This window comes from Ascochyta rabiei, chromosome 5 (genome assembly GCF_004011695.2).
Source record: "Ascochyta rabiei chromosome 5, complete sequence".
Classification (NCBI taxonomy): domain Eukaryota; kingdom Fungi; phylum Ascomycota; class Dothideomycetes; order Pleosporales; family Didymellaceae; genus Ascochyta; species Ascochyta rabiei.
Window position 1 is genome coordinate 230,511 of NC_082409.1, and position 23,914 is coordinate 254,424.

General features: G+C 43.3%; 2 protein-coding genes across 2 annotated transcripts, besides 40 other annotated features; both read left to right on the forward strand.

Moving 5' to 3' along the window:
* Positions 1–6,076: part of a mobile genetic element that runs on past the window's edge.
* Positions 650–672: a tandem repeat.
* Positions 765–4,873: a mobile genetic element.
* Positions 768–4,942: a mobile genetic element.
* Positions 783–4,942: a mobile genetic element.
* Positions 800–4,948, forward strand: EKO05_0003222 (uncharacterized protein; the record flags this gene model as incomplete). The annotated part of the gene is made up of 1 exon (XM_038938458.2): positions 800–4,948. One exon carries the CDS (start codon positions 800–802, stop codon positions 4,946–4,948), a length of 4,149 nt encoding a protein of 1,382 aa, XP_038801035.2.
* Positions 1,875–4,870: a mobile genetic element.
* Positions 2,142–4,762: a mobile genetic element.
* Positions 4,710–4,870: a mobile genetic element.
* Positions 5,391–6,420, forward strand: EKO05_0003223 (uncharacterized protein; the record flags this gene model as incomplete). The annotated part of the gene is made up of 4 exons (XM_059636122.1): positions 5,391–5,724; positions 5,777–5,959; positions 6,013–6,264; positions 6,317–6,420. 4 exons carry the CDS (start codon positions 5,391–5,393, stop codon positions 6,418–6,420), a joined length of 873 nt encoding a protein of 290 aa, XP_059492105.1.
* Positions 5,398–5,633: a tandem repeat.
* Positions 6,077–6,131: a tandem repeat.
* Positions 6,132–6,569: a mobile genetic element.
* Positions 6,147–6,221: a tandem repeat.
* Positions 6,222–6,264: a tandem repeat.
* Positions 6,570–6,973: 404 nt separating the features above from the next.
* Positions 6,974–7,033: a mobile genetic element.
* Positions 7,034–7,089: a mobile genetic element.
* Positions 7,090–8,118: a mobile genetic element.
* Positions 8,119–9,985: a mobile genetic element.
* Positions 9,966–10,755: a mobile genetic element.
* Positions 10,709–10,744: a tandem repeat.
* Positions 10,755–12,413: a mobile genetic element.
* Positions 12,141–12,172: a tandem repeat.
* Positions 12,414–12,416: 3 nt separating the features above from the next.
* Positions 12,417–12,437: a tandem repeat.
* Positions 12,417–12,582: a mobile genetic element.
* Positions 12,583–12,610: 28 nt separating this feature from the next.
* Positions 12,611–12,702: a dispersed repeat.
* Positions 12,703–12,830: a tandem repeat.
* Position 12,831: 1 nt separating this feature from the next.
* Positions 12,832–13,244: a dispersed repeat.
* Positions 13,245–13,249: 5 nt separating this feature from the next.
* Positions 13,250–13,467: a mobile genetic element.
* A 20-nt stretch (positions 13,468–13,487) lies between these two features.
* Positions 13,488–13,491: a direct repeat.
* Positions 13,492–13,650: a long terminal repeat.
* Positions 13,492–22,326: a mobile genetic element.
* Positions 13,494–14,268: a mobile genetic element.
* Positions 14,274–15,615: a mobile genetic element.
* Positions 15,618–21,036: a mobile genetic element.
* Positions 19,955–21,928: a mobile genetic element.
* Positions 20,468–20,517: a tandem repeat.
* Positions 21,036–21,289: a mobile genetic element.
* Positions 21,290–22,325: a mobile genetic element.
* Positions 22,165–22,326: a long terminal repeat.
* Positions 22,327–22,330: a direct repeat.
* A 181-nt stretch (positions 22,331–22,511) lies between these two features.
* Positions 22,512–23,291: a dispersed repeat.
* The last annotated feature ends 623 nt before the right edge of the window (positions 23,292–23,914 follow it).

Here is a 23,914-nt window from a genome sequence, read left to right on the forward strand (position 1 = left end):
AAGCCCCTGTAAGCCCTGAAATAAGTGCCAGATAGCTGATAAAACTCGCCGCTACCTGCCTATCTGCTTGAGACAAATTAATCAGCCCTGTAGCGGGCGCAGCAGACGTGTAAAGTTGTCGTTTTCTGGCCGTGCACCCTCTAGCGTCAACTCTCAGCTATACTGACGTCCTACACCGCCCGTAGCGGCCCTATATTGTTCCGGTAATCTGCTCCTGTAAACTCCTGTAAAAGGCTTTACAGGTCCTGTACAGGCTCGCTACAGGTTCGTATGGCCCGTCCACGGCGTGTTCTAGCCCCCCCCCCTCCAGTCTTTTCCCTAGCCGTCAGCCAGCCATCACCCCAAGTATTTTGCAGCAGCTGTAGGACCTATCTCCCATCTGCTAACTTCCGCCGCAACCAGATAGGGGGCGTCTACCAGCCATGTAGCAACTGCAGTGCCGTAACTACTACCTCCCCCTCTCTCTGATTACGCTTACAGTCAGTAGACGTCCCGTGCAGGCCGCCGGCGACGCCGTCTCTCTACACCTCCACGTCCATCAAGCCCCCAGAGGGACCGCCTAACTGCCTCCCAGCCAGCGCCCAGTGCTAGCGCCCCTGAACAGGCCTCACGCCGTGAGGGCAGTGCCAGTAATACTCCTAATAACCCGGCTGCTGCTGCTCCAGCTGCTGCCCCTAGCTCCCAGTATAGTGATAACCCGTTTGACGACCTGCCCGAGACAGTCCTTGTAGGGCTCCAACAGGACACCACCCCGCTCCTGCGACGTCGTCCTGATGGTGTATACTACGATATTGGCAGCATGCAGGTGCCCTGTTCAGCCTGCGGCGCCTTACACTGGATAGATGAGCGGAAGAGCACTACCTCTGTAACAGACCCGCAATTTACTCTCTGCTGCCTGGACGGCAAGGTCGACCTGCCAGCCCTCACACCGCTGCCGTCGTACCTGTATCAGCTACTCAACACGAATACTCTAGCAGCGCGGCACTTCCGTAAGGAGCTACGGGCCTACAACGCTGCCTTTGCGTTTACCTCGGTAGACTGTACACCTACCAGCCGTGGGGCGCAGGGCCCTGGCGTGCAGGTGTTTCAGATCCACGGGGCCCTATACCACCGCAGCGGCCCTGTAGAGGTTCTTGAGGGAAGCCTGCCGCAGTACGCTCAGCTATACTTTTACGACCCACAGTACGCTGCCAACGCCCGCCACCAGCGGAACAGCCACTTACAGCTCCAGATTCTCCAAGATCTAACAGCAATGCTATATGAGATCAATAACCCATATATATCTATATACCGCACAGCCCAGGATCGGCTCAACAGTAGCGCTGCAGACGCCCGCGTTATACTAACCAGCAGGCTTACACTAGCCCTAGAGACTGGGCAGGACCGCCGCAGGGAGAACGTACCTACTAGCGATGAGCTAGGCCTAGTGATACCTGACGCAGCAGGTGCAGAGACGTCCCGTCCCATCGTCCTAGCGGCCCGTAACTCCAGCGCCCTGTTTACTATCAGCGCCGCCCACCCATCTTACATGCCGCTACACTACGTACTGATGTTTCCCCACAGGGATTCTGGGTGGCGGCCGGGGCTAACGCTCCGTAACCAGGACGGATCCCGTCTGCAGACGTCGCTGACCCAGCAAACCTACTATCGATACTATCTACACCCCCGCCCTAGGCAGACTACAAATCCGTTCCGCTTCTACAGGCTGTTTCAGCAGTACGTTGTGGATATCTGGGCTATCTGCGACCAGGCCCGGCTGGCCTGGATCCGAGCAAACCAGGCACAGCTGCGGGCAGACCTGTATAGCGGTGTTGCTGATGCCGTTATAGGCAACAACGACGCCCAGGCAGGCCCTGTTGGACGCCGCGTTGTCCTGCCGTCGTCCTATCTAGGCAGCTCACGATTTGTCAGCCAGTGCTATCAGGACTCTATGGCTATCGTCCGTCGATATGGCCGCCCTACCCTGTTTATCACTTTTACAGCTAGCCCATACTGGCCAGAGGTTGCCCGTGAGCTCCGCCCTGGGGAGACAGGCCTGAATCGGCCTGATCTAATCTGCCGGGCCTTCCATCTGAAGGTGCAGAAGCTAGTAGCCGATGTGAAGAGCAACCTGTTCGGCACCCATCTGGGCCACGTGTACACGATTGAGTACCAGAAACAGGGCCTGCCCCATATACACCTGCTGCTGTTCCTGACCCCACACAACCGCGAGGCGTTCACGGATCCTGTAACAATTGATAGCACTATCCAGGCTGAGATCCCTTCCCCTGTGGATGACCCAGACGGCCTGCTTACAGAGGTTGTACGGACCTTCATGCTTCACGGGCCATGTGGGGAGCACAATCTGCAGGCCCCGTGTATGGTGCCTCAGCGCGACAGCGCCCCGCCGCGGTGCTCTAAGAACTTTCCCAAGCGTTACTGCCCATCTACAGTGGTCCATGAGGACGGGTACCCTAAGTATCAGCGCCGGGATGATGGCCGCACGCTTGCTGTACGGTGTAAGGGCCGTATTGTACACCTTGATAACAGCTGGGTTGTCCCGTATAACCCTGGTCTGCTCCGTAAGTACTGGGCCCATATCAATGTAGAGGTTTGCGGCACTATCCACGCTATCAAATACGTCCACAAGTACATCTACAAGGGCACTGACAGGGCAGTACTAAACGTCTCAGAAGCAGATGAGGTTAAGCAGCATCTAAACGGGCGATATATCAGTCCATCTGAGGCTGTTTGGCGGCTGTTTGAGTACCCAGTACACATGGAGCGGCCCACTGTAGTGCCCCTAGCGGTCCACCTACCGAATGAGCAGATAGTTACGTTCCCTGCTAACGCTACCACTGCAGAGTTATCAGCCCGCCTGGAGCGATCTGTAACTACGCTTACAGCGTTCTTCCAGCGCAACGCTGACCATGAGTATGGCCGTGAGGTCCTATATCAGGACTATCCATCCCAGTTTGTTTGGCACCTCCCGTCACGGACCTGGCACGTGCGTCAGCGCGGCACTGCGATTGGCCGCATGTACTTTTGCAGCCCGCTACAGGGTGAACGGTTCTATCTACGGCTTCTCTTGACTACCGTACGGGGTCCACAGTCCTACGCGGACCTGCGTACCTTTAGCGGCACAGAGTATCCTACTTTCCAGGCCGCCGCAGCTGCCCGCGGGTTACTGCTACACGATGGAGACTGGGTAGCCTGCTTCCAGGACGCCGTTACGTTTGCCACAGGCCAGGCGTTACGGTACTTCTTCGTTGCTGCTCTCTTAAATGGGCCTGTTACAGATCCAGCTGCTATCTGGGCAGCCTTCCAGGCGGATTTGTGTGACGACTTACCTGAGGCTGCTGCTGCCCTGCTAGTATCCGCAGATCCAGACGCGTACCTTGACTACGGCCTGTATCTGATAGAAGGGCTGCTGGCAGAGTCTGGCAAACGTCTTACGGATTTCTCACTCCCTGCGTGCCAGTTCAACTGGGGAGTACGGCTGCAGAATCAGCTTCTTGCCGCTGAGCTGGCCTACGATACAGACGGGCAGGACACTGCCTTCTGGGACACTGTTACAGGGCTGAATATGGACCAGCGCGCCGTATTTGATGCCGTTACTGCCGCTATTGAGGCTGACCACAGCACTGCCCACTTCTTCGTACAGGGCCCAGCAGGCACAGGCAAGACGTTCCTCTGGCGCTGTATATGTGCCTACTATCGCTCTACAGGCCGGGTGGTCCTGTGCGTTGCGTCGTCGGGTATAGCTGCTGTCCTGCTGCCCGGCGGCCGCACTGCCCACTCCCGTTTCCGGATCCCGTTGGATATCCACGACGATTCCATCTGCCCTGTTGCTCCAGGCTCGGAGCTTGGGCGGCTGCTGCAGGCCGCTACTCTAGTTATCTGGGACGAGGTGCCTATGCAGCACCGTTACTGCTTCGAGGCAGTCCACCGTATGCTGCAGGACGTCCGTAGCTCCCCTGCCCTGTTTGGCGGCCTCCCTGTAATTGCCAGCGGCGATTTTGCCCAGATCCTACCCGTCGTCCGCCGGGGCCAGCGGCCTGCCATCGTCAACGCCTGCCTGCAGCAGTCTACGCTCATATGGCCGCACATGACCGTACTGCACCTGCGTCAGAATATGCGGGTGCTATCTGGGGCTGACAACACCTGTTTTGCAGCCTGGTGCCGGGGACTGGCTACCCGTGAGATGGATGGCCTGATCTCCATCCCAGACTGGATGACCGTCTACTACAGCCTACAGGGCTTCCTGGATCACGTCTATCCGCCGCACCTCCTCCAGCAGGCTGCTGCGGACTATCAGGTCCTCAACGGCCGTGCTATACTGGCCGTACGGAACGACGCAGTGGCTGTAATCAACGCCGCAATGCTTGCTGCCTTCCCTGGTGAGCTAGTAGAGCTGGTTGCAGTGGACTCTGCTGAGGTTGAGGACAATACAACACAGGATCTGCCTCCCGTAGAGCTGCTGCAGTCCTTTGAGCCCCCGTCACTGCCCCCGTCACGCCTTCTGCTCAAGGTAGGCGTACCAATAATGCTTCTACGGAACCTGTACCCAAGCCAGGGGCTCTGCAACGGTACCCGTTTAGCGGTTACACAGATATCCTCCCGCTGTATCCAGGCCCGCATCCTATCTGGCGAGTTTGCAGGCCAGCTCCGCCTGCTGCCACGTATCAGGCTCACTTCAACCAGTAGAGAGCTCCCGTTTATCGTCAGCCGGGTCCAGTTTCCAGTTCGCCTCTCCTTTGCAATCACTGTAAACAAGTCACAGGGCCAGTCACTCTCTGTTGTAGGCGTTGATCTGCGTCACGCTGTGTTTACACATGGCCAGCTATACGTAGCTATGTCCCGTGTAACTACACTTGCAGGCCTGTCAATCCTGCTGCCAGCACCTGATACTAGCGATGAGCCATCCCGTACGGTCCCTAATATCGTATACCCAGAGGTGCTCCTGTAGCCAGCCACAACCTACTAGTATATCAGCCCGCCAACGTCGCCGCTACCAGTATATCAGCCCGTCAACGTCACTGCCACAACCTACTAGTATATCGGGCTAACGGCTATCAATAGTACGTCACCGCCTAGTTATTCTGCCGTTACAGGTGCTATTGTGCCCGCAGGTTGACCTTCACCGTGAGCTTACAAACCCCCGCGTACCAGTATCCAGCACCAATCAGGCCACGTACAGTGACCGTACAATCCAGATACAGTATAGCCACAGGCCCTATAACGTCATTTGATGGCTGCCTATTCACTGTTTTGGCCCGACAAACAGAATATACTATTCACGGTGAGCTACAACACCAAAATATCGCAGGTCTTGGCAGCCGCTAGCTGGCTGCGATATACTATATAGGCAGCCGCCCTCCCCCCGTTTTACTACTCTCTAGGTCATCAATATGGACTCCTCCGCCCCCGCCGACGACGTCGCCGCCCCCGCCAACACCGCCGCCGCCGACGCCGCCGCTGCCCTCGCCGCCCCCGCCAACACCGCCGCCGCTGACGCCGCCGCTGCTGCTGCTGCTGCCACTGCTGCTGCTGCCACTGCCGCCGCCGCCCTCGCTGCCGCCCCCGCCCTCCCGCCGCTCCCCCCTGCCCCCGGCCCGCCCACCGCCGCCGCCCTGCTCGCCATGCCGCCCGCCTCGCGGGCCTGCACAAGGCTGGCTTCTCGGCCAGTCCAGCGCCAGCTGGAGTTCCGCGCGGGCTACGAGCCCAGCAAGTTCAACCTCGCTGGTAAGTAACCCCCTGTAAGTGTCCTGTAGAGCCCTGTACTGACAGTAAGCAGTTCGGCAGCAGAACCTCGAATCTGCGCTCGCGCAGGTTGTCGGCCGCGTCGCCCCCACCGAATGCGACTCCTGCCAGCGAGCAGCTGGCCCGTATACTACCTGCGTGGTAGTTACAGGCCAGCTGCTCGACTCGTGCGCCAACTGCCACTATGGCAGTGAGGGCGCCCGCTGCTCCTTCCGCCGTAAGTTTACAGCCTCCACATTCCCCATACAGACCTTATTGACCCTGCTACAGCCACGCCCGCCCCCGTCGTCCCCGTCCCCGCCATCGCCACCCCCTCCAGGTCCCGCCGCCAGGTCGCTGCCGCTGCCGCTGCCGCTGCTGCTGCCCCTGCCCCTGCCGCTGCCCCTGCCACCCCCTCCAAGAAGCGCCGCCGCACCACCGCCACCCCTGCTGCCTCCCCCGCCGCCGCCGCCGCCGCCGCCACCACCGCCACCGCCTCCAAGAAGGAGAAGAAGAAGGAGAAGAGGAAGAGGAAGAAGAAGAGTAGGTTACAGGCCTGTAAAAGAAATCTACTGGCTGCTAACATTTTTTACAGAGGTCCGTAAGTGCGTACGGGACGTAAAGAAGTCTGTAGCGGCTCTAGAGCTTGCTATGGATTCCTCCTCCTCAGAGGACAGTGATGAAGATGATGAGGATTAAATAGTTTACAGGTCTGCACATGAATGAAACAGTGTTTACAGTGCTATTTACACTCCTGTTACTGTTGTGATTTTCCCTTGCTTACTAACTCTCTACCCCGCTACCCCTGTAAACGCAAAGCTCTGCACCCGCTGGCCCAAACACTCGCATCTACGTTTCTCTTAATAACTCTACCAAAATAGCAGCTACTGGTCTAAAAATTTTAACAGAGATATATAGACATATAACGCAGAACCTATTAAAGGGGAATAGGTATAATAGCTATATTAGGTAAGCTATTTAGAGTTTAGATAGCTATATCTTAGAGCTACTTAATCCTTGCAAAGTACCTTATAACTACTATAATAAATTACTAAACTCTTAGAATATTATATGTAACCTATATTTTGTAGATATCTTAAATTTCTAAGGTCTAGAAATAGGAGTTCTAGAGATCTAGAGTTTAGATACCTCTAGAAAGTAGGGTTATTAGACAGCTATACCTAATATTGTTAGTAGTACTCTAAAAATCTATTAGATTAATACTAATATATATAGAAATACTCTATAGAAATTTTAAAGAGTTTAATTAAGTAGATCTAGAGTTATTAAGCCTTAGATTCTTGGTTTTCTCTAGTAAAACAACGTGAGCGACTCGCTTGGTGAGCGGCTCGCCCGTGGGGTACGTTACTTAAAACTAGAGGAGCACCCTCTCTACGAGATGTTTAAGCGGGCAGAAGAAGAACATCTGCAAAGCCACAAACAAATAGAGTTATAGACTAAGGTCCTAGCAGCTCTAGTTTAGAAGTCTAGACAATGAATACTTAATTATATATAGGTCTATACATATAAGTTTAATAAACATTACTACCTTAGCAAGTATAAAGTAAGGCTTGTAGTTAGAGGAGACTAACAACGTAATATTACGTTACAAGACACATATACAGCAACACTTACAGGCTAAATACTTAGAATGCTAATAGCAATTACTGCAAAATACAATCTTAAACTAAAATAATAGGATGTTATAAATGCGTTTGTCTATACAGCTATTAACCGCAAAATATACATAAGGATGCTAAGAGGATACTAGAAGACAGGCACCTTACTAAAGGTACAGAAAGCCCTATATAGACTCCGCATCTAGCAGAAAGAATTTAGAGCAATATTAGCTAGAATTAGATTTAAATAAGTACTATAAGAGCTATGCTGTATAATTAAGGATAGAATAATTATCTTCTTTTACGTAGACAACATTATAATTACGTACTACCTAAAGCATAAACAAGAGGTAGATAATGCTATTAAACAGATACAGGAACAATACCTGTGTACTAGAGGAGATAACCTTTAATAGTTCCTTAGTGTAGAAGTCTAATGTAAAAGATAGTAATAGGTAATTTAATTATTACAAGCTACATATGTTAATAAGATTAGTAAATTAGTAACTAGACAGGATATAAGGCATAATACGCTAATATCTAGAATTAAACTTAAGCCTAGGAACAGTCTAGCTAAACTACTACAGATTAATTAATATTAGCAAAAGATTAGATCCCTGTTGTTTACAGTAGTAACTACTTAACCTAATATAGCGTCTGCCACGTCGCAACTTACACGCTTTCTAGTTAACCTAAGTAATAAACACTAAGACACTGCTAACTAAGTGCTTCTGTACCTATAGAAGATAAGGAATCTATTACTTAACTTTAGATAGGGTAACGTACTCCACAGGTGAGCGGATCAAACAGGTAAGCGGATCACTCTGCCAAGACCACACCAAACCTCCACCTTACCACGCAATGCCTCAACAACAACATTAATCTACGCCCTTAAGAGAAGCTGCAATACAGCTTGCGCTCCAGGCAATTAAATAAGACGCAACGCTTACCCTATAACGTGCTGCAGCTATATATAACACGCCTTACAGTACACTACACGCTTAATACACAGAACAACCTGCACAAGCTAATTATACGCCAGTTTAACAGATTATAGACCAGACTAAGGAGGACGTAATTACTAAGTACATCCTTAAGCTAGATGCACAAGGATTTGCCTCTTAGCTGGCTGCTGTAGCTAATATAGCTAATTCTTTGCGTGCTAAGCGCAATATAGGCCATGTTGGCATAAACTAGCCTAATACGTTTATTAAGCGCCGCCCTAACCTTAAAGTAAGGTTTAATCGCAAGTACGACTACAAGAGAGCCCTCTGTAAGGATCTAGAGATTATTAGGGGCTGGTTTAGGCTTATAGCGAATGTTAAAGCTAAGTATAGTATCTAGGACAATAACACGTACAACTTTAATAAGACAGGCTTTATAATAAGCTAGATATTAACAGGAGCAGTTGTTACTGGCTTAGAGCGTTAAGGACGGCTAAAGGTAGTGTAGTAGGGTAATTAAGAGTAGACAACAGTTATATAGGGCATTAATGGCATAGGGTAAGCTATTCTACCCTTTATTATCTTTAAAGGCTGTAACCACCTCTCTGCCTGGTACAAAGAGGACAATCTGCCCTATAACTAGGTTATTAGAGTCTCTAAGAACAGATGGACTACTAACAAGCTTGGTCTAGACTGGTTAAAGCACTTTAATGCCTATATAAAGACGCGCACCTAAGAAGTACACTAGCTGCTCCTTATTAACAGCTACAAGAGCTACAACTCCCTTAACTTCTAACAATACTGTAAGGAAGTAAAGATTATTACACTATGTATACCTCTACACTTATCTTACCTCTTATAACCACTAGATATAGGTTGTTTTGCCCCTCTAAAGAAGGCATATAGGCGCTAAGCTAAGATTCTTATATATAACTACATTACTTATATTACTAAAACTAAGTTTCTACTATACTTTATAGACGCCTATAAGGAGACATTTACTTCTAGCAATATCTAAGAAGGCTTCTAAGGCGCTGGAATAGTCCCCCTTAACCCAGAACGGGTTATAATAGGTCTTAATGTCCGCCTACGTACCCTACCGCTACCTACTGTAGAAGATAAGCCCTAGCAGTCCTAAACCCCAAGCACTACCCTGCAATTAGGGTCGCAATTAACGCTGGTTTAAGAGAGGATTCAAAGGCATGCAAGCAGCTCACCAACTTTAATAGTTAAGGCCTTTAAAAAGCTTACTAAAGGCGCAGCTATAGTAGCATATAAGCTAGTGTTGGCTTAAAGGGAGATTACTAGGCTTCGAGCAGTAAATAAGGCTGCTACGCAACGTGAATCGCATAAAAGAAAGCAATTATAGCAGGAGGGAGTCCTAACAGCTAAGGAAGGCCTTTAATTAACTACTCTAACTAAGTTTAGGGCGCGTAGTAATAGTAAGAAGGTAAAGAAGCAAGTGCGCGCTAAAGGAGGGGAAGTAACCTAAAGACGCTGTACAAAGTGCTATAATATTAGACATAACTTACGTCCATGTAAGAAGGCTGTAGAAGATGTTTCTAAATAATATTATGTACTGCACTACTGTATACAAGGCTAAAGTAGGCTAATGCGAGCTATAATAGGGTAGAAATTTGGTGTGGTCTTAGCAGAGTGATCCGCTCACCTGTTTAATCTGCTTACCTGTAGAGTACGTTAAAGGACTTAAAGTTATAAGTAAAGCATTATTTGCTAATAACACTATAGACTAAAAGAGTTCTTAAGGATACGCTATTAAGCTATTTAGAGGACTTATTGCTAAGAGAGCAAATAAACAGGATACTATTACAACGTTAACTACTAAGGCTAAGCTCCTAGCACTGTCTTATGTAGCTAAGGAAGTAATATTTACCTCTTAACTTCTTAAAAGAGCTTTAGGTAACTCTAAGTGATCTAACAATATTAATTAAATATAACAATATGCAGATAATACGTCTAGTTACTACAGATATTACTAAGATATAAAGTAAGCTTTAGCATGTTAATATACACAACTACTAGTTATAATAAGAAGTTAACTATTAAATAATTAAAGTAGAATACACCCTATCTAATAATATAATTTCAGATAGATTTAAAAAGTTATTGCTAGTTAGTAAATAGGCTAGCTTTCTTAATTAGTTAAGACTTGTTAAGGGCTAGAAGGGTACATTAAGAGATATCCTGCTTAAGAAGATATAAGAGCAACTAGAGGACCTTATGTTAAAGAGTTAATTAACTAGTTTGCGCAGCTTATAATAGGATTCTAAGCTAAGAGGGTGTGTTGAATAAAAGGTATTAGAGAAATAGGTTAGGCAATATACCTGCTAAGACACTGTGTAGAGGCCCCTACTAGAACCTAGATAAGACAAAAATCACCCTTATATAGAACAACAACAGAAGATTAATACATTATTATTAACTTATTACTATTACTATCTAATCTAACACTAACATACCCTATAGACAAGTAGAACACTAAACAAGTAGAACACTTTTACTAAGCCCCTACTAAACTCTACCCTATTAGAGCCTAAAATAACCTAGTTTAGTGCTGTAAAGTGCAGTATAGCCTATAATACTATTTAAAAACTACTTCTATCTCTTTCCTACATATTTGCGCGTTGTGTCCTATCTAATTACACTATCTACAGCGTCTTTAGAAGGGCTTACATCCTTTAGCGTACACCTGCTTCTTTACCTTCTTTCTATCTCTACGCGCCCTAAACTCCTTTAGAGCTGTTAATTGCTAACCCTCCTTAACTATTAGGGTCCCTTCTACCTAAATTTACTTTCTTTTATGTAATTTTTGTTATATAGCTACCTTATTAGCAGCTTAAAGCTAAGTAATCCTATGTTGCGCTAACACTTGCTTATACGCAATTATTACTGCCCCCTTTACTACCTTTGTAAACACCTTAACTATAGAGGTAGACAAACTATCTATATGCCTCTAAATCCTTATCTTTATAAGTGTTAATTATAACCTAAGTTTAAGGGTGTTACTTAGGGTTTGCAACTGCTAGAGCTTGTTATTAACAGGTAGTAGTGGTGATAGAGTGCGTAACTTTACATTAAGGGCTATTATAACCTAGTCTAGGTTAAATAGAACTAATCTAGCCCCTTAGAACCGTCTCTAGATATTCTTAGAAATAATTATAGTATTATAGGCGCGTATAAAGTATAGCAGAATCTCTATCTTTATAATATAGTTAATCTAGTTCTATATAGGTACTTTAGCTTAGCGCCTATACGCCTTCTTTAAAGCAGTAAAACAACCTATATTAAGAGGCTATGTAAGGTGTAATAAGTAAGAAGGCAAATAGAGAGTAATAATCTTGTTATCCTTATAGTATAGCTAGAATTTAAGAGAGTTATAGCTCTTATAACTATTAATAATAAGTAAATAGTAGGTGCTAACAGTACGCTTCTTTATATGGCTGTTAAAGTGGTTTATCTAGTCTATACTAAGCTTGTTAGTAGTCTAGCTGTTATTAGAGACTCTAATAACCTAGTCTTAAGGCAGTTCTTCCTCCTTGTACCAGGCAGAGAGGTGGTAGTAGGCCTTAAAGATAAGGAAGGCTGGAATAGCCTATCCTTTAGCATTAATGCTTACTATAGCTATAGCCTACTCCTTATAACCTAGCTAGATAGCTTTTAGCTAACCTTATTATTATAAAGCTATAATAACTACTTCTAGGGAGATCTAGCCTATTATAAAACCTATCTTGTTAAAGTTGTACATATCTTTATCCTAGATGCTATACTTAGCTTTAGTGTTAGCTACTAGGCTAAGCTAGCCCTATAGAACCTTAGGATCCTTATAAAGGGATGTCTAATAGTTATACTTATAATTAAACTTAACTTTAAGCTCTAGGTGTTGCTTAATAAACGTACTAGGCTAGTTTGCGCTAATAGGGCCTAGATTGTACTTAGCGCGTAAAGAATTAGCTATAGTAGCTATATCTAAAAGCTAAAGGGAAAATCCTTACACATCTAGCTTAAGAACATGTTTAACAATTACCTCCTCTTTAGTGTTATCCAGCTTCTGCAAGTTAGCTATAGAATCTGCGCGTAAAGGTTATCCTGCGCGTTGTCTGCTTAGTGTAGCTTAATTAATTAATTAATTAATAAGTTTAACGTCCTGTGTAAGTCTAAGACTTTAGAAGACGAGAGCAGTTAAGCTGCTCTCGTAATTTAAGGAGTGTGTTTGTTTAAAGGGATAGTAAATGTGTGTTCGTAGTCCAATAGTAAGGGCCTGTGCCCTAGGTTGTTAAGAAGAGCTGTTGAATTGTTAGATTAGGGTTGTGTAGAACTATCCTACAAGTAGGTAGTTCTAGCATTTATTGTTTGTTGTCTATTACTAGCTATTGCTATTACAGTAGACGGTCTTTATATTGTTGTTGTTGTTATTATTATTGTTGTTGTTGTTGTTGTTGTTGTTGTTGTTGTTGTTGTTGTTGTTGTTGTTGTTGTTGTTGTTGTTGTTGTTGTTGTTGTTGTTGTTGTTGTTGTTGTTGTTGTTTGTTTAACTATTACTTTTGCTAGTAGTAGACTGCCGGGGGTGTTTAAGCTGTTGCTTAGTTAATTTTGTCTAGGTATAGGAGGTTAGTATAGCTAGTTATAATAGAAGGGGGTATTTGTAATAAAGTAATAGCTGTGTAGTAATTGCTAGGCAGGCAATAGCTATAGCTAGAAGTTCTCTGTTTGTTGTGCCTTTAACTGGTCTAAATCTTTAAGCGCACAGGCTATTGCAGAGATTTCATCTTAACTAAGACTAGATAACTACTCTGTTTAGCTTACAATAGATAGCGCGCCTGTTCTAACGGCTACACTACAAAACAGACGCTAGAAATAGATATTAGGAAGGCATGTTTGTAATATTAGGATAAAAATTTAATAGAAATTAACCTTTCTCTAACTATGAAAAGTTGGTGTTTAGTGTTAGTGTAGCTTAAGGAACCCTGTAGATAGTAGCAGCGCGTTGCAGGGATAGAGTCGCGTCTTATTAAAGAGCCTAGAGCGCAAGCTGTATTTAAGCTTCCTTTAACGCGTCTAAATAGTGTTGTTAAGAAGACATTGGTGTAGGAAGGGTGGTTTGGTGGGGGCTTAGCAAAAGTGTTCTACTTGTTTGCTGTTTAACTTTTCTGTAGGGTACGTTAGTACATAAGAGAGGTTTTATAGAGTAGTGTTATAGGCTTAGACCTTGTCTAAGCCTTAAGTAAGACAGGCCGGTCACGTGCCCTACAGATATATTAGAAGGACACGCAACGTGTTACCTCCTTAAGAGATATAATACTATATTAACCCTTATTACATCCTACCCTAAGGCTAGTCTATAACATTTATATCTCTTCTTCTAGAAGAACAGCTAGCACTTATACTATGTTGGCTGGCTCCTAGAATAACCCCTTAGATAAATCTGTCCCCTAACCCTTTAGGAATTTATAGCCTAGATGTTACAATTTATAATAAACTTACAGTAAGCCTTAACTACTGCTAATAAGCGTATAGCATTGCTTAAACGTAATAACTCTAATATATGTGCGTTTATAGAGTCTCTAGCATAAACAGCTAACGCCTATACTAGACCTGCGTCTATAGTCCTATTATCCTTCTTAGGAGCAACGCTATACCTATAAACGTCTACCCTAGCCCCTAACCTACCTTATAAAGTGCTGTTTTTAACGTCTACTCTAGGCCTGTATGCCCCTATACAGACGCCTGCAGCCTATAGAAAACCTCTTCCTATAGGCAAGGCCTTTACTAGAGACAAGTCCTTATTTAAAGCGTAGCAGGTTATAATAGAACATAAGCTGCAGGTAGATATGTCCTTTATTAGTAGGCTATAGGACATATTTACCTTTATATAGTTCTAGCTTAGTACGTCTGTATAATAAGATATAGCTCTGTTCTACAAGATTAGGGGTACCTAAGGTGTGTAGAGCCTAGAGGACTTCCTACAGTACTACGTCAAAATTTAGTTCCACTAAGCGAATCCCCGCATCATTACCACGCCTACCACCCTACTTTGTAAGGCAATTAAGATAGCTACACATAGTCAAAACGCTCTAAATTTTAAGCTTGTACTGTTCTATACTAGTATTTTGTTTACTAGCCTTTTACCTTCCTATAGGCACTTAGGCGTGCTGGCATACTACTAATAAGTCTTTTAATAAGTAAGTTTAGGATACAACGCTAGCACTCCTTTAACGCCTTATAAAACTTATCCTAATGCTCTTCTGCCCTACTATAGTTGTTAAACTGTAGGTAGAGCTTATGCATTATCCGTTTAAGGCGCTACTAGAGGTGTTTAACTAGGTTCAGATTAGGTAAGTAAGCTAGCTATAGGAGAGTTGTAATGTTATAATCTGCTATAAACGTCTACATAGCGTAGGAGGTGTGTATATATACGTTATCCTGCATAAAAAACTAAGACTTATAATAGTAAGGTAAGAGACCTTACTTAAGTGTTTTAATATAACTTTAGCTGCTATAGCTACTATGTAGAGTATTAGGATCCCTCTCTATAATAATAAGTAGACTCTACTATAGTCTACCCTGTGCATCTAGCTATATAGCTCCCTATACTATCTAAGCAGGTAGGTAACTAGTAGAGATCCTAGTAATTATCCTTAGCTTCTATCTCTTATTATTGTAGCAAAACACCTACTGCTGTTTATAGCCAGAGCCCTTCTAAACAGAGTACTTATTACTAAACTTAACTGTGTACTAACGATAATTAAACGTCTAATACTTTTAAGCAAACTAAAGACGCTAGAGAGCATATCTATAAGTATGTTTAGGCCTTTTTTTACTCCTCTAACAGGTTATATTGTATTGCTTAAGTACGTAATGGATAGTTAACTTACTTAGCTTATAGGTAGTAGTGTTGTTAGGTAGGATAATCTTGGCGACTTTAGCTAGCTTAGAGTAGGTAATCTAGGGATTCTTTTGCGTTGTGTAGTGTAGGAGCTTCTTCTGCGTATTAAATAGTATATTAGGTCTGCCTAAGCAATGTCTATTCCGTGTAGTTCCTGTAGTAATAAAACGTTTGTAAAGATTTTAGATAGTACGCTTATAATAGCTAAAGTAACTAGTAACTTTATAGGTACCTGCACCTGCGTGTAGCTACCTAATTACCTAATCCTGCTCTACAGAATTCAAGAAACAGCGTTTCTGCATCTAATAGTTAAGAAAGTAAGGGAAACGGAGTGGTAGTGGTGAAGTTGTAGGCGGTCAAAAAGTATAGGTGGCTGGGTTAACGCGTTGGAGGGACGCTAGCGCGGAACTAACTTTTGACGCGCGACTGTAGCATACCTAGAATTCTGCTACAGCAACAACTACAGCTAGGAAAGGGCCTAGGCAAAGCTAGAAAGCGTCTGTTAGGGCCCTAACAAGTTATTCTTAGACTTTTTTATCTAGTTTAAGCAGCTACTAGTGCAAAGTGGCGGCCTCTACTAGGACAGCAAATAGCGCCTATTAAAGCTCTGCTAGGCCTTAAACACAAATATCTATAATATAGTAATAAACTAAGGAGTAACTTATATAGATTATAATGTAGCTATTACAGAGTATAAGTCTATTACTGTAGACGTTAAGACTATAGCTATAGAAAACTAGCTACACTATATCCCTACCTAGGCGCTACCTAAGCATAACAGGGATAGCAACGTTAAGATAATAGTTATATCTGTAGTTTATACTAGCAGCAGTGCTAAGTATAGAGGTTAGAAGTAGTCTGCTCCTAACTAGGCTACGTAGGTTCTTAATAAGGTATTTTAGCAGTGCTAGGAGGCTAACCTGTGTACCTGTTGCGGTAAAGAGGGACATATTTACTAGAATTGTGCTAACGCAGTAGTAACTACAGTATAGGCAGTAATAATCTTAGGTAAGAAAGAGGCTAGTTTATATAGGGGAAACTAGCTGCTTCTAATGTAAGTCTAAGTGAGAAGCGCTGTAGGAGTATATTAGCAGAGGAGACTACTAGTGTAGGGGCATTGCAGGCTGCTAGAGGAGCTATTACAGACTCTATAGACAAGCCCCTATTCTATATTCTGTTATTTATTTATAGGTTAATTTAGGCTAATATACTAGTAGACTTAGGGTATAAATACTTTAGCGTAGTAAGTAATAACTTTACTGCGCGCTTAGAAGGAGACTTTATTAAGGTGCTGCTATAACGCTTAGTGTAAGTAGTAGGTACTAGTAGGAAGTCTATAATCTCCTGTTTAGTCCTGTTTAGGTATAACTTAGATAGGTAGCGCTTGCAGGCTGTAGCCTACGTAGTGCTAGGTCTAAGCTAGGATGTTATTTTAGGGAAGCCCTAGCTCTAATAAGAGGGAGTAGTGTTAGACGTAGAAAAGGGCACACTAAGGATATAATAGGTAGGGAACCTTATAGTCTATAAGTCCTTATAGTATACAGTAAACGTTTATATAGCTCTTCTATTAGTAACTAAGTTTAATAAGACCCTAGCTAATAGGCTCTAGAAGCGCCTGCCTAGGGACTAGTTTGTCTCTATAAGCCTCTATAACATTACTAAAATCTTCTTAGTTTAATCCCTAGGAGCGTAAGGGACGGCAGAGGAGGTAGACCCTCTTCCCCCTAAATTAGTCTAGTTTAAGGACCTATTTAATAAGAGTAAGGCCTCTAGCCTTCCCCTATATAGGGGCTGGATAGATTACTACATATAGTTGCAACGCAACTAGTCTAGGAAGAAGAAGCCTCTACCCTAGGGCCCTCTGTACAACATGCTAAGAGACTAGCTACTTAAGCTATAGAAACAGGTGTTAGCACTAATAGACAAAGGGTAGATCTACGCCATCTCTTCCCTAGCAGTAGCCCTAGTCCTGCTAGTTAAAAAGTCCTCTAGTAGGTAGCGTATGTGTGTAGACTATTACGCACTTAATAGTATTATAATTACTAACTAGTACCTACTTTCTCTTATTAAGGAGATATTGCGTACACTAGGGGGTGCCTGCTAGTTCTCTAAGGTTAATATCTATTTAGTATTTTATAGGATTTATATTGCAGAAGGAGACAAGTAACTTACTGCGTTCTGCACCTGTTTTAGGCTCTTTAAGTGGCTAGTCTGCCTATTTAGCCTAGCTAGAGCACTAGCGTCCTTCTAGCGTTACATTAACAGCGCGCTTTTGGAGATATTAGGCAACTATGCTACTGTGTACCTAGATAATGTCCTTATTTACAGTAGCAGGTCTAGGATAGACTACTTAGGGAAGGTTAGCAGAGTCCTTACGCTCCTACGTAAGGTAGGGCTGTATCTAGATCCTAAAAAGTATATATTTATAACAAAGAAAGTATACTACCTAGGATATATTATAGAAGCTAGAAAGGATATTTATCCTAATTCTAAGAAGGTTAAGGCTATCTGTAATTAGGAAGCCCTATAGTCTTTACGCAGGGTCTACAGTTTCCTAGGGTTTACTAACTTCTACTAGGACTTTATCCTAGCCTTCTCTAATATTACTACCCTACTTAATTAACTTACAGGGAAGGATATCCTGTTTAGGTAGGGGCAGGAGGAGGACGTAGCGTTCTACTGGCTAAAGAACACATTTTTAACAGAACTAGTCCTAGCCTAGTAGGACCCTAAGTAAGAAACACTATTAGAGGCAGACTACTTTAGTAAGGCGCTAGGTAGCTGCCTTTCTTAATAGTATAGGAAGGTGCTTTACCTAGTAGTATATTACTCTGCTATACTTATAACAGAATAATAGAACTACACTATCTATAATAAGGAGTTAACTGCTGTTATAAAGTGCCTAGGGGTCTAGGCAGCTAAATTAGGGTCTGTTACTAGGCTGTTTACTATCCTAACTAACTATAAGAACCTCTAGTACTTTACTACAGCGCGTAGGCTAAGTAAGAGGCAGTACTAATAGGCAGAGGAGCTGTTAAAGTTCTGTTTCTACCTTTGCTTCTGCCTAGGGCGCCTAGCAGCCTAACTAGATGCGCTAAGCTGCTAGGAACAGGACTACAATAGGAGGTTAGGGGGGGTCTATAGGATAATAACCCTAGTTTCAGTATTAGCAGTTAGTATACTAGACCCTAGTATACCTCTACTTTTTATTAATATATATATATAATTACTGTAGAATAAAGGTATTTAGCAGGACGTAGGGTATATAGTGCGCCTATCTACTATCTATAATAGGGCCTGCTAGTTCCCTTCTAAGGCTAAGACTACTTAGTAAATTGCAGATTGCACGCTTAGTGCTTATGGCACGCTACTATAGCGCAGGGTTACGTAGGTTCTGCGTTAGAAGCTACTTATAACTACAATAATCTAAAGGGCACATAAATCTAACCTAATAGGCTATCTAGGGGCTAACGCTACGTTCTATATTATTAGACGTAACTTCTACTAGAAGGGGATATTATAGGATGTTTAGTATTATATCTGTAACTACTACTGTTTTAGCGCGTATATATCGCAGCGCTAATAGTAGGGCTTACTCTAGCTATTGCCTATTACTAACTGTTTTTAGTCCTAGATTATAATAGACTTTATAGTTAACCTCTCTTAGGCTAATAAGAATATACAGTGCTATCTCCTAGTTATTATAGATTCCCTCTCTAAGTATATGTAGCTTAAAGTAATAACTTTTATAATAGTAGAATATTGCGCTAAGGTCTTCTATAACATATAGTAGCAGTTCTAGGGCTTTCTAAGCGCTATTATTACAGACTACAGCTTAGACTAGCTAGGACGTTTTTAGATAACGTTGTGTAGCCTTATAGGGGTGGACTAGCTACTCTCTACAGCCTACTACCCCTAGACAGACAGAAGGACAGAGTGTGCTAACTAAGAGGTGTAGGCAGTCCTATAGGTTATAGTTAACTTTAAACAGAATAACTAGCCTAACTGTCTTTTAGCCTGCTAACTAGCACTTAACAATTACAACTCTTTAGTTACTAGAGTTAGTTCTAACCTACTCCTCTATAGTTATAATGTAGACCTCCTGTAGACAATAGTACTACTAACTGTTAGCTACAACACACTACAGAGACAGGTAGTCTATTTCCTAAACTACCTCTAGTAAGGTATAGAGCTTACCTAGGTAGCTATAGTATAGGTGCAACAACGTATCTAGAACACAATAGACTATAGCTATAGGCCTGCAGAGCAGTACTATATAGGAGATAGGGTGTAGTTTTCCCTCTATAATGTAAAAACTAATAGGCTAAGCTAGAAGCTTTACTAGTTATAAGCCCAGTATACAGTAGTTGCAGTTCCTACCCCTCTAACTATTACTCTAGATTTGCTAGGTAACCTCTATAAGACAGTGCATGTAGACCTACTAGAATGTACAGCTTCTAACCTGTTACTAACACAGCGCCTATAGGAAAGTAGACTAGGCCTGCTAGTTATCTTAGAGGAGGATAACCTAACCCTAGCTAAATAGGAGGTAGAGTCTATTCTAAAAGAAAATAGGGCCTATAGGCAGAATAAGTTATAGGTCCTAGTTAAATAGAAGGGATATACAAAGCTAATATAGGAACTGCTAGAGGTGTTACAGGATATAATAGTATAGAAGGTCTTTATAGTAACACATACAGCATATTAAAAATAGATATAGAGAAGAAGAAACTTTTATTATTTATAATAACCCTTATAGGGTCCTATTAGGAGATGCTGCGTAGAGCACGCAGCCTAGCGTAGAAGAGCTTAGGGACCTTACAGTGTTAGCATAACGCCACCTTAGGCTCTATACTACTAGACTAACAGCATTAAGCCTTAATACTTAAAAAAGATAGAGTTGTTAACAGATAGGGAGTAACAGGCAGTAGTAGCTACGTTCTAGGCCTAGTTCCACGCAATGCAGCAGCGGCAGTTAACCTTATAGTTGTTATTATTATCTACCTTATCTAACTTAATAGTGCTGCTATGTATTAGCTGTAATATCTCCTTAAAGTTGTAGTAGGGCGTGTGCAGCTCTATAACAGATAGTAAGTAGTAATAGTAGGTAAATATGCGCAGCTCTATAGAGGAGGAGAAATAGTAATAGTGTAGGGGCATAGGTAACTCTATAAGGGAGGGAGCGTAGCAACAGCACAGGGGTGTAGGCAACTTAATAGGGGAAGGAGAGTAGTAACAGTAGGGAGGTAAGCAGAGCTAACAGATAAATAAGCAACGCTTATTAGAGGAGTTAGAGTAGTAGTAGTAGGATAAGCAGGATAGTAGAGTATACTCTAGGCAGCAGCAAAGCATAGTAAGTAGGTGCTTAACTTAGTTAATAGCATCCTTTAGATTAAGTTAGCTGCACACCTAATATAGGTAGAAAAACTTACAGTAGTATAGGCCTAGACTGCCTCTATCTAGTTTATGCGCTTAGTTTAGGACTAGAAGGCTAACCCTATAGTAGCTATAAACTACTAGAGGTATGTATTAAGCTAGTTACTGCTATAACGCCTAGACAACAGCGTAGTAGGCAGGGTAACCTAGGTACTAGGCTTAGTAGGGGCATAGGCAGCGTAAGAGGTAGTTAGCTACTTTACTAGCGTAGGGTTAGCTAGGGCTAAGTTAAGAGCAGCCTTGTATACCTGCTAATGCTTATAGTAGGCGCCTAATAAGACTGTTATATTAGAAAGGAAGACCTACAGGGGCGCTAAGGGGGTAACTAACAGTAGAAGACAGGCTAACGCCCTTAGTTAGCCTTATTACTGCCTATACTCTAGGTGCTAGGCGTCTTAATATAGGCGTTACTGTGCCGGTGCACACGGTGACTTCCTTAGTAAGAACTAGGATGCTTAGCTAGTGTACGTAATCTGGCCGGCAGAGGGGTATAAGAGACCTTGACAGGAACTGTTAAGGCAGGACACCTACGACAACAACTAGAAACACTTACTTATGGAATTCAACTACCGTATCACCCGTCTCTTCGACCCTTAACAATGATGATGATAAGTATCCTTCCTGATGTGCCTACTAACGAGATGCTTCGATACTTATACTGGAACATTACTAGCGCGCACTAACACCTTAACTACTATTAGTTAGGAATATAGGGCTAGGATAGAGACATATACTTAGATGTACTGCTTAAAGTTATACTAGGTGTAGTAGAGCTTAGTATTTATAGTAAAGAGGTTATTATTATGCACGTAAGTGCGCTTACGCTTAGCACAGGTATAGCATATTTTACTAGCGCTAGGAATATAGTTAGCTGTAGAAGGTTAGTAGGTAAGTAGACCTATAATAGAAGTAGAACACGTATAAGGCTAACTAGTAAGGATAGTAAGGAGGTAGTATAGGCAGCACAGGACAGCGCTAGCAGAGACAGGGACTAGGTCCTTATTATCTAAATTGCTCTTAACCTTATAGTTGCCTATACAACAGCAGTAAGCTTTCTATATATATAGTTAGGCTCTGCAACTAAATTAGAAACTATAGAAAAAAATATACTAGAGGAATGTTAAAGGTAGAGGGGACGGACTGCAGCAGACTATAACCGCCCCCTCTAGGGGGACTACTAGCTCCTTAGCTGGTAGCCTAATAGCTGTAACTAGAAGTAATAACAGATATTGCAGATTAAGCGTAGGTGTATTAAAAAAAAAATAGGGTAGGTATAATATAGGTAGGTTAGGTAGGAGTATAGAGTAGTACAGTAGCTAACTTAGGCAGGTGCACTAGGTAAAACAAAAACAACCTAGGTGTGTGTAGGGACCACCCTAGGTAAACAACAGACTAGACTAGTAGCTAACCTACTAAGAGGTAGACCCTTACGCAAACACAACTAGCTCTAGGGTTTACCTGCTACTAGCGTCCCCCTAGTCTATGCATAACGCAGAAAGGACCCTATAAAATACATTTAGCTAGAGAGAGATAGGGAAAGGAGGTATGTTATAGGCTTAGACCTTGTCTAAGCCTTAAGTAAGATAGGGCAGTTACATGCCCTACAGACATATTAGAAGGACACGCAACGTGTTACCTCCTTAAGAGATATAATACCATATCAACCCTTATTGCATCCCACCCTAAGGCCAGTCCATAACATAGAGTAGTAACATTATTGTCTAGTAATACACTTCTCTCTAAATTAGAATATTTATTTATTAATATAGATATAGACAAATTGTTTTTGTATATAGACAATATATCTTTCTTTTTTAGGCTTAGTTAAAGTATAAGATTTAGCTATAGCATAGGTATACTAGTGTTAAATTAGATAGTAATTATAATAAGTTAATGTACTCTATAGACAAGCTACTTACTAAGTAAGCTGCTTACTTTTAGTAAGCCTCTACTAAACTACTCTTTACATACTAATGCCTTCTTTACAACTCTATTTAGATGCGTTAAAAAAAGCTTAGATATAGATTGTGCTTTAGGCTCTTAAATAAGATGTAAAACTCTCTTAGTAGAACGCTGCTGCTATCTATAAGGTTCTATAATCTATACTAAGTAGATAATATATAGAACATCCTTTACGTGCTAATTCTATAGCTAACTTGCAGAAGCTAGATAACAATAAGGAGAGAGTAATTATTAAACATGTTCCTAAGCTGGACGCGTAAGGATGTTCCTCTTACCTCTTAGATGTAGCTACTATAGCTAATTCTTTGCGCGCTAAGCATAATCTAGGCCCTATCAGCGCAAACTAGCCTAGTATGTTTGTTAAGCAGCACCTAGAGCTTATAGTTAAGTTTAATTGCAAGTGTAACTATAAGAGAGCCCTCTGTAAGGATCCTAAGATTCTATAGGGCTAGTTTAGCCTAGTAGCTAACACTAAAGCTAAGTATAGTATCTAGGATAAAGACACGTATAACTTTAACAAGACAGGCTTTATAATAGGCCAGATCTCCTAAGGAGCAGTTGTTACAGCTTCAGAACAACGAGGTCAGCCAAAGGCAGTCCAGCCAGGCAACTGGGAGTGGGCTACAGCTATAGTAGGCATCAATGCCAAAGGATAGGCCATTCCTGCCTTCCTCATCTTTAAGGCCCATCACCACCTCTCTGCCTGAGCAGGCTGTACGGGCGGAGACGCAAGGCTCTATAACCAATGTGCGGCTGACCGTGTTGCCCCGCGGAGAGAGGTTGCGTGTGGTCCATTTGCGGACGCTGCAGGCGCCTCCAATTTTAGGTGGCCAGTCACTAGTGCAACAGCAGTCGACACAGCCCGCACCATGTGTTGAGAAGCGTTGCGACGCGACATTGTTCTTCCTACGCAGTCCTACTAATGTCCTAATACGCTAGTTTCTGCGAGAACAGCATGCAAAGCCTCACTCTAAGAAGCACCTCCATCAACTTCACCCTCGTTACTGGACGCGATCTCACGGCTAGCATTACATCTCGAGAGAAGGTTCTTAACGCCCTGATTTATTACAAAGCTAGAGTCATATTCACTTCCGCTCCAATGCACTTCTTGCCGTTTCTTGGATGTTTGGTGCTGTTGATGTTGATGGAATTCAGTCTGCACTCAATTGTGATATGGAGCTGGGTACTGACGATCCGCGTACATACATAAAACTCTAAGTTTATGTAGCGCGCGGGCAGCGACATCATAATCGCTGACGAAACGTGGCCAACCTTGGAGAGTCGAGTTGATGGCGCTGTATCTGGACGAACCAAGAGGGCGAGTAAGC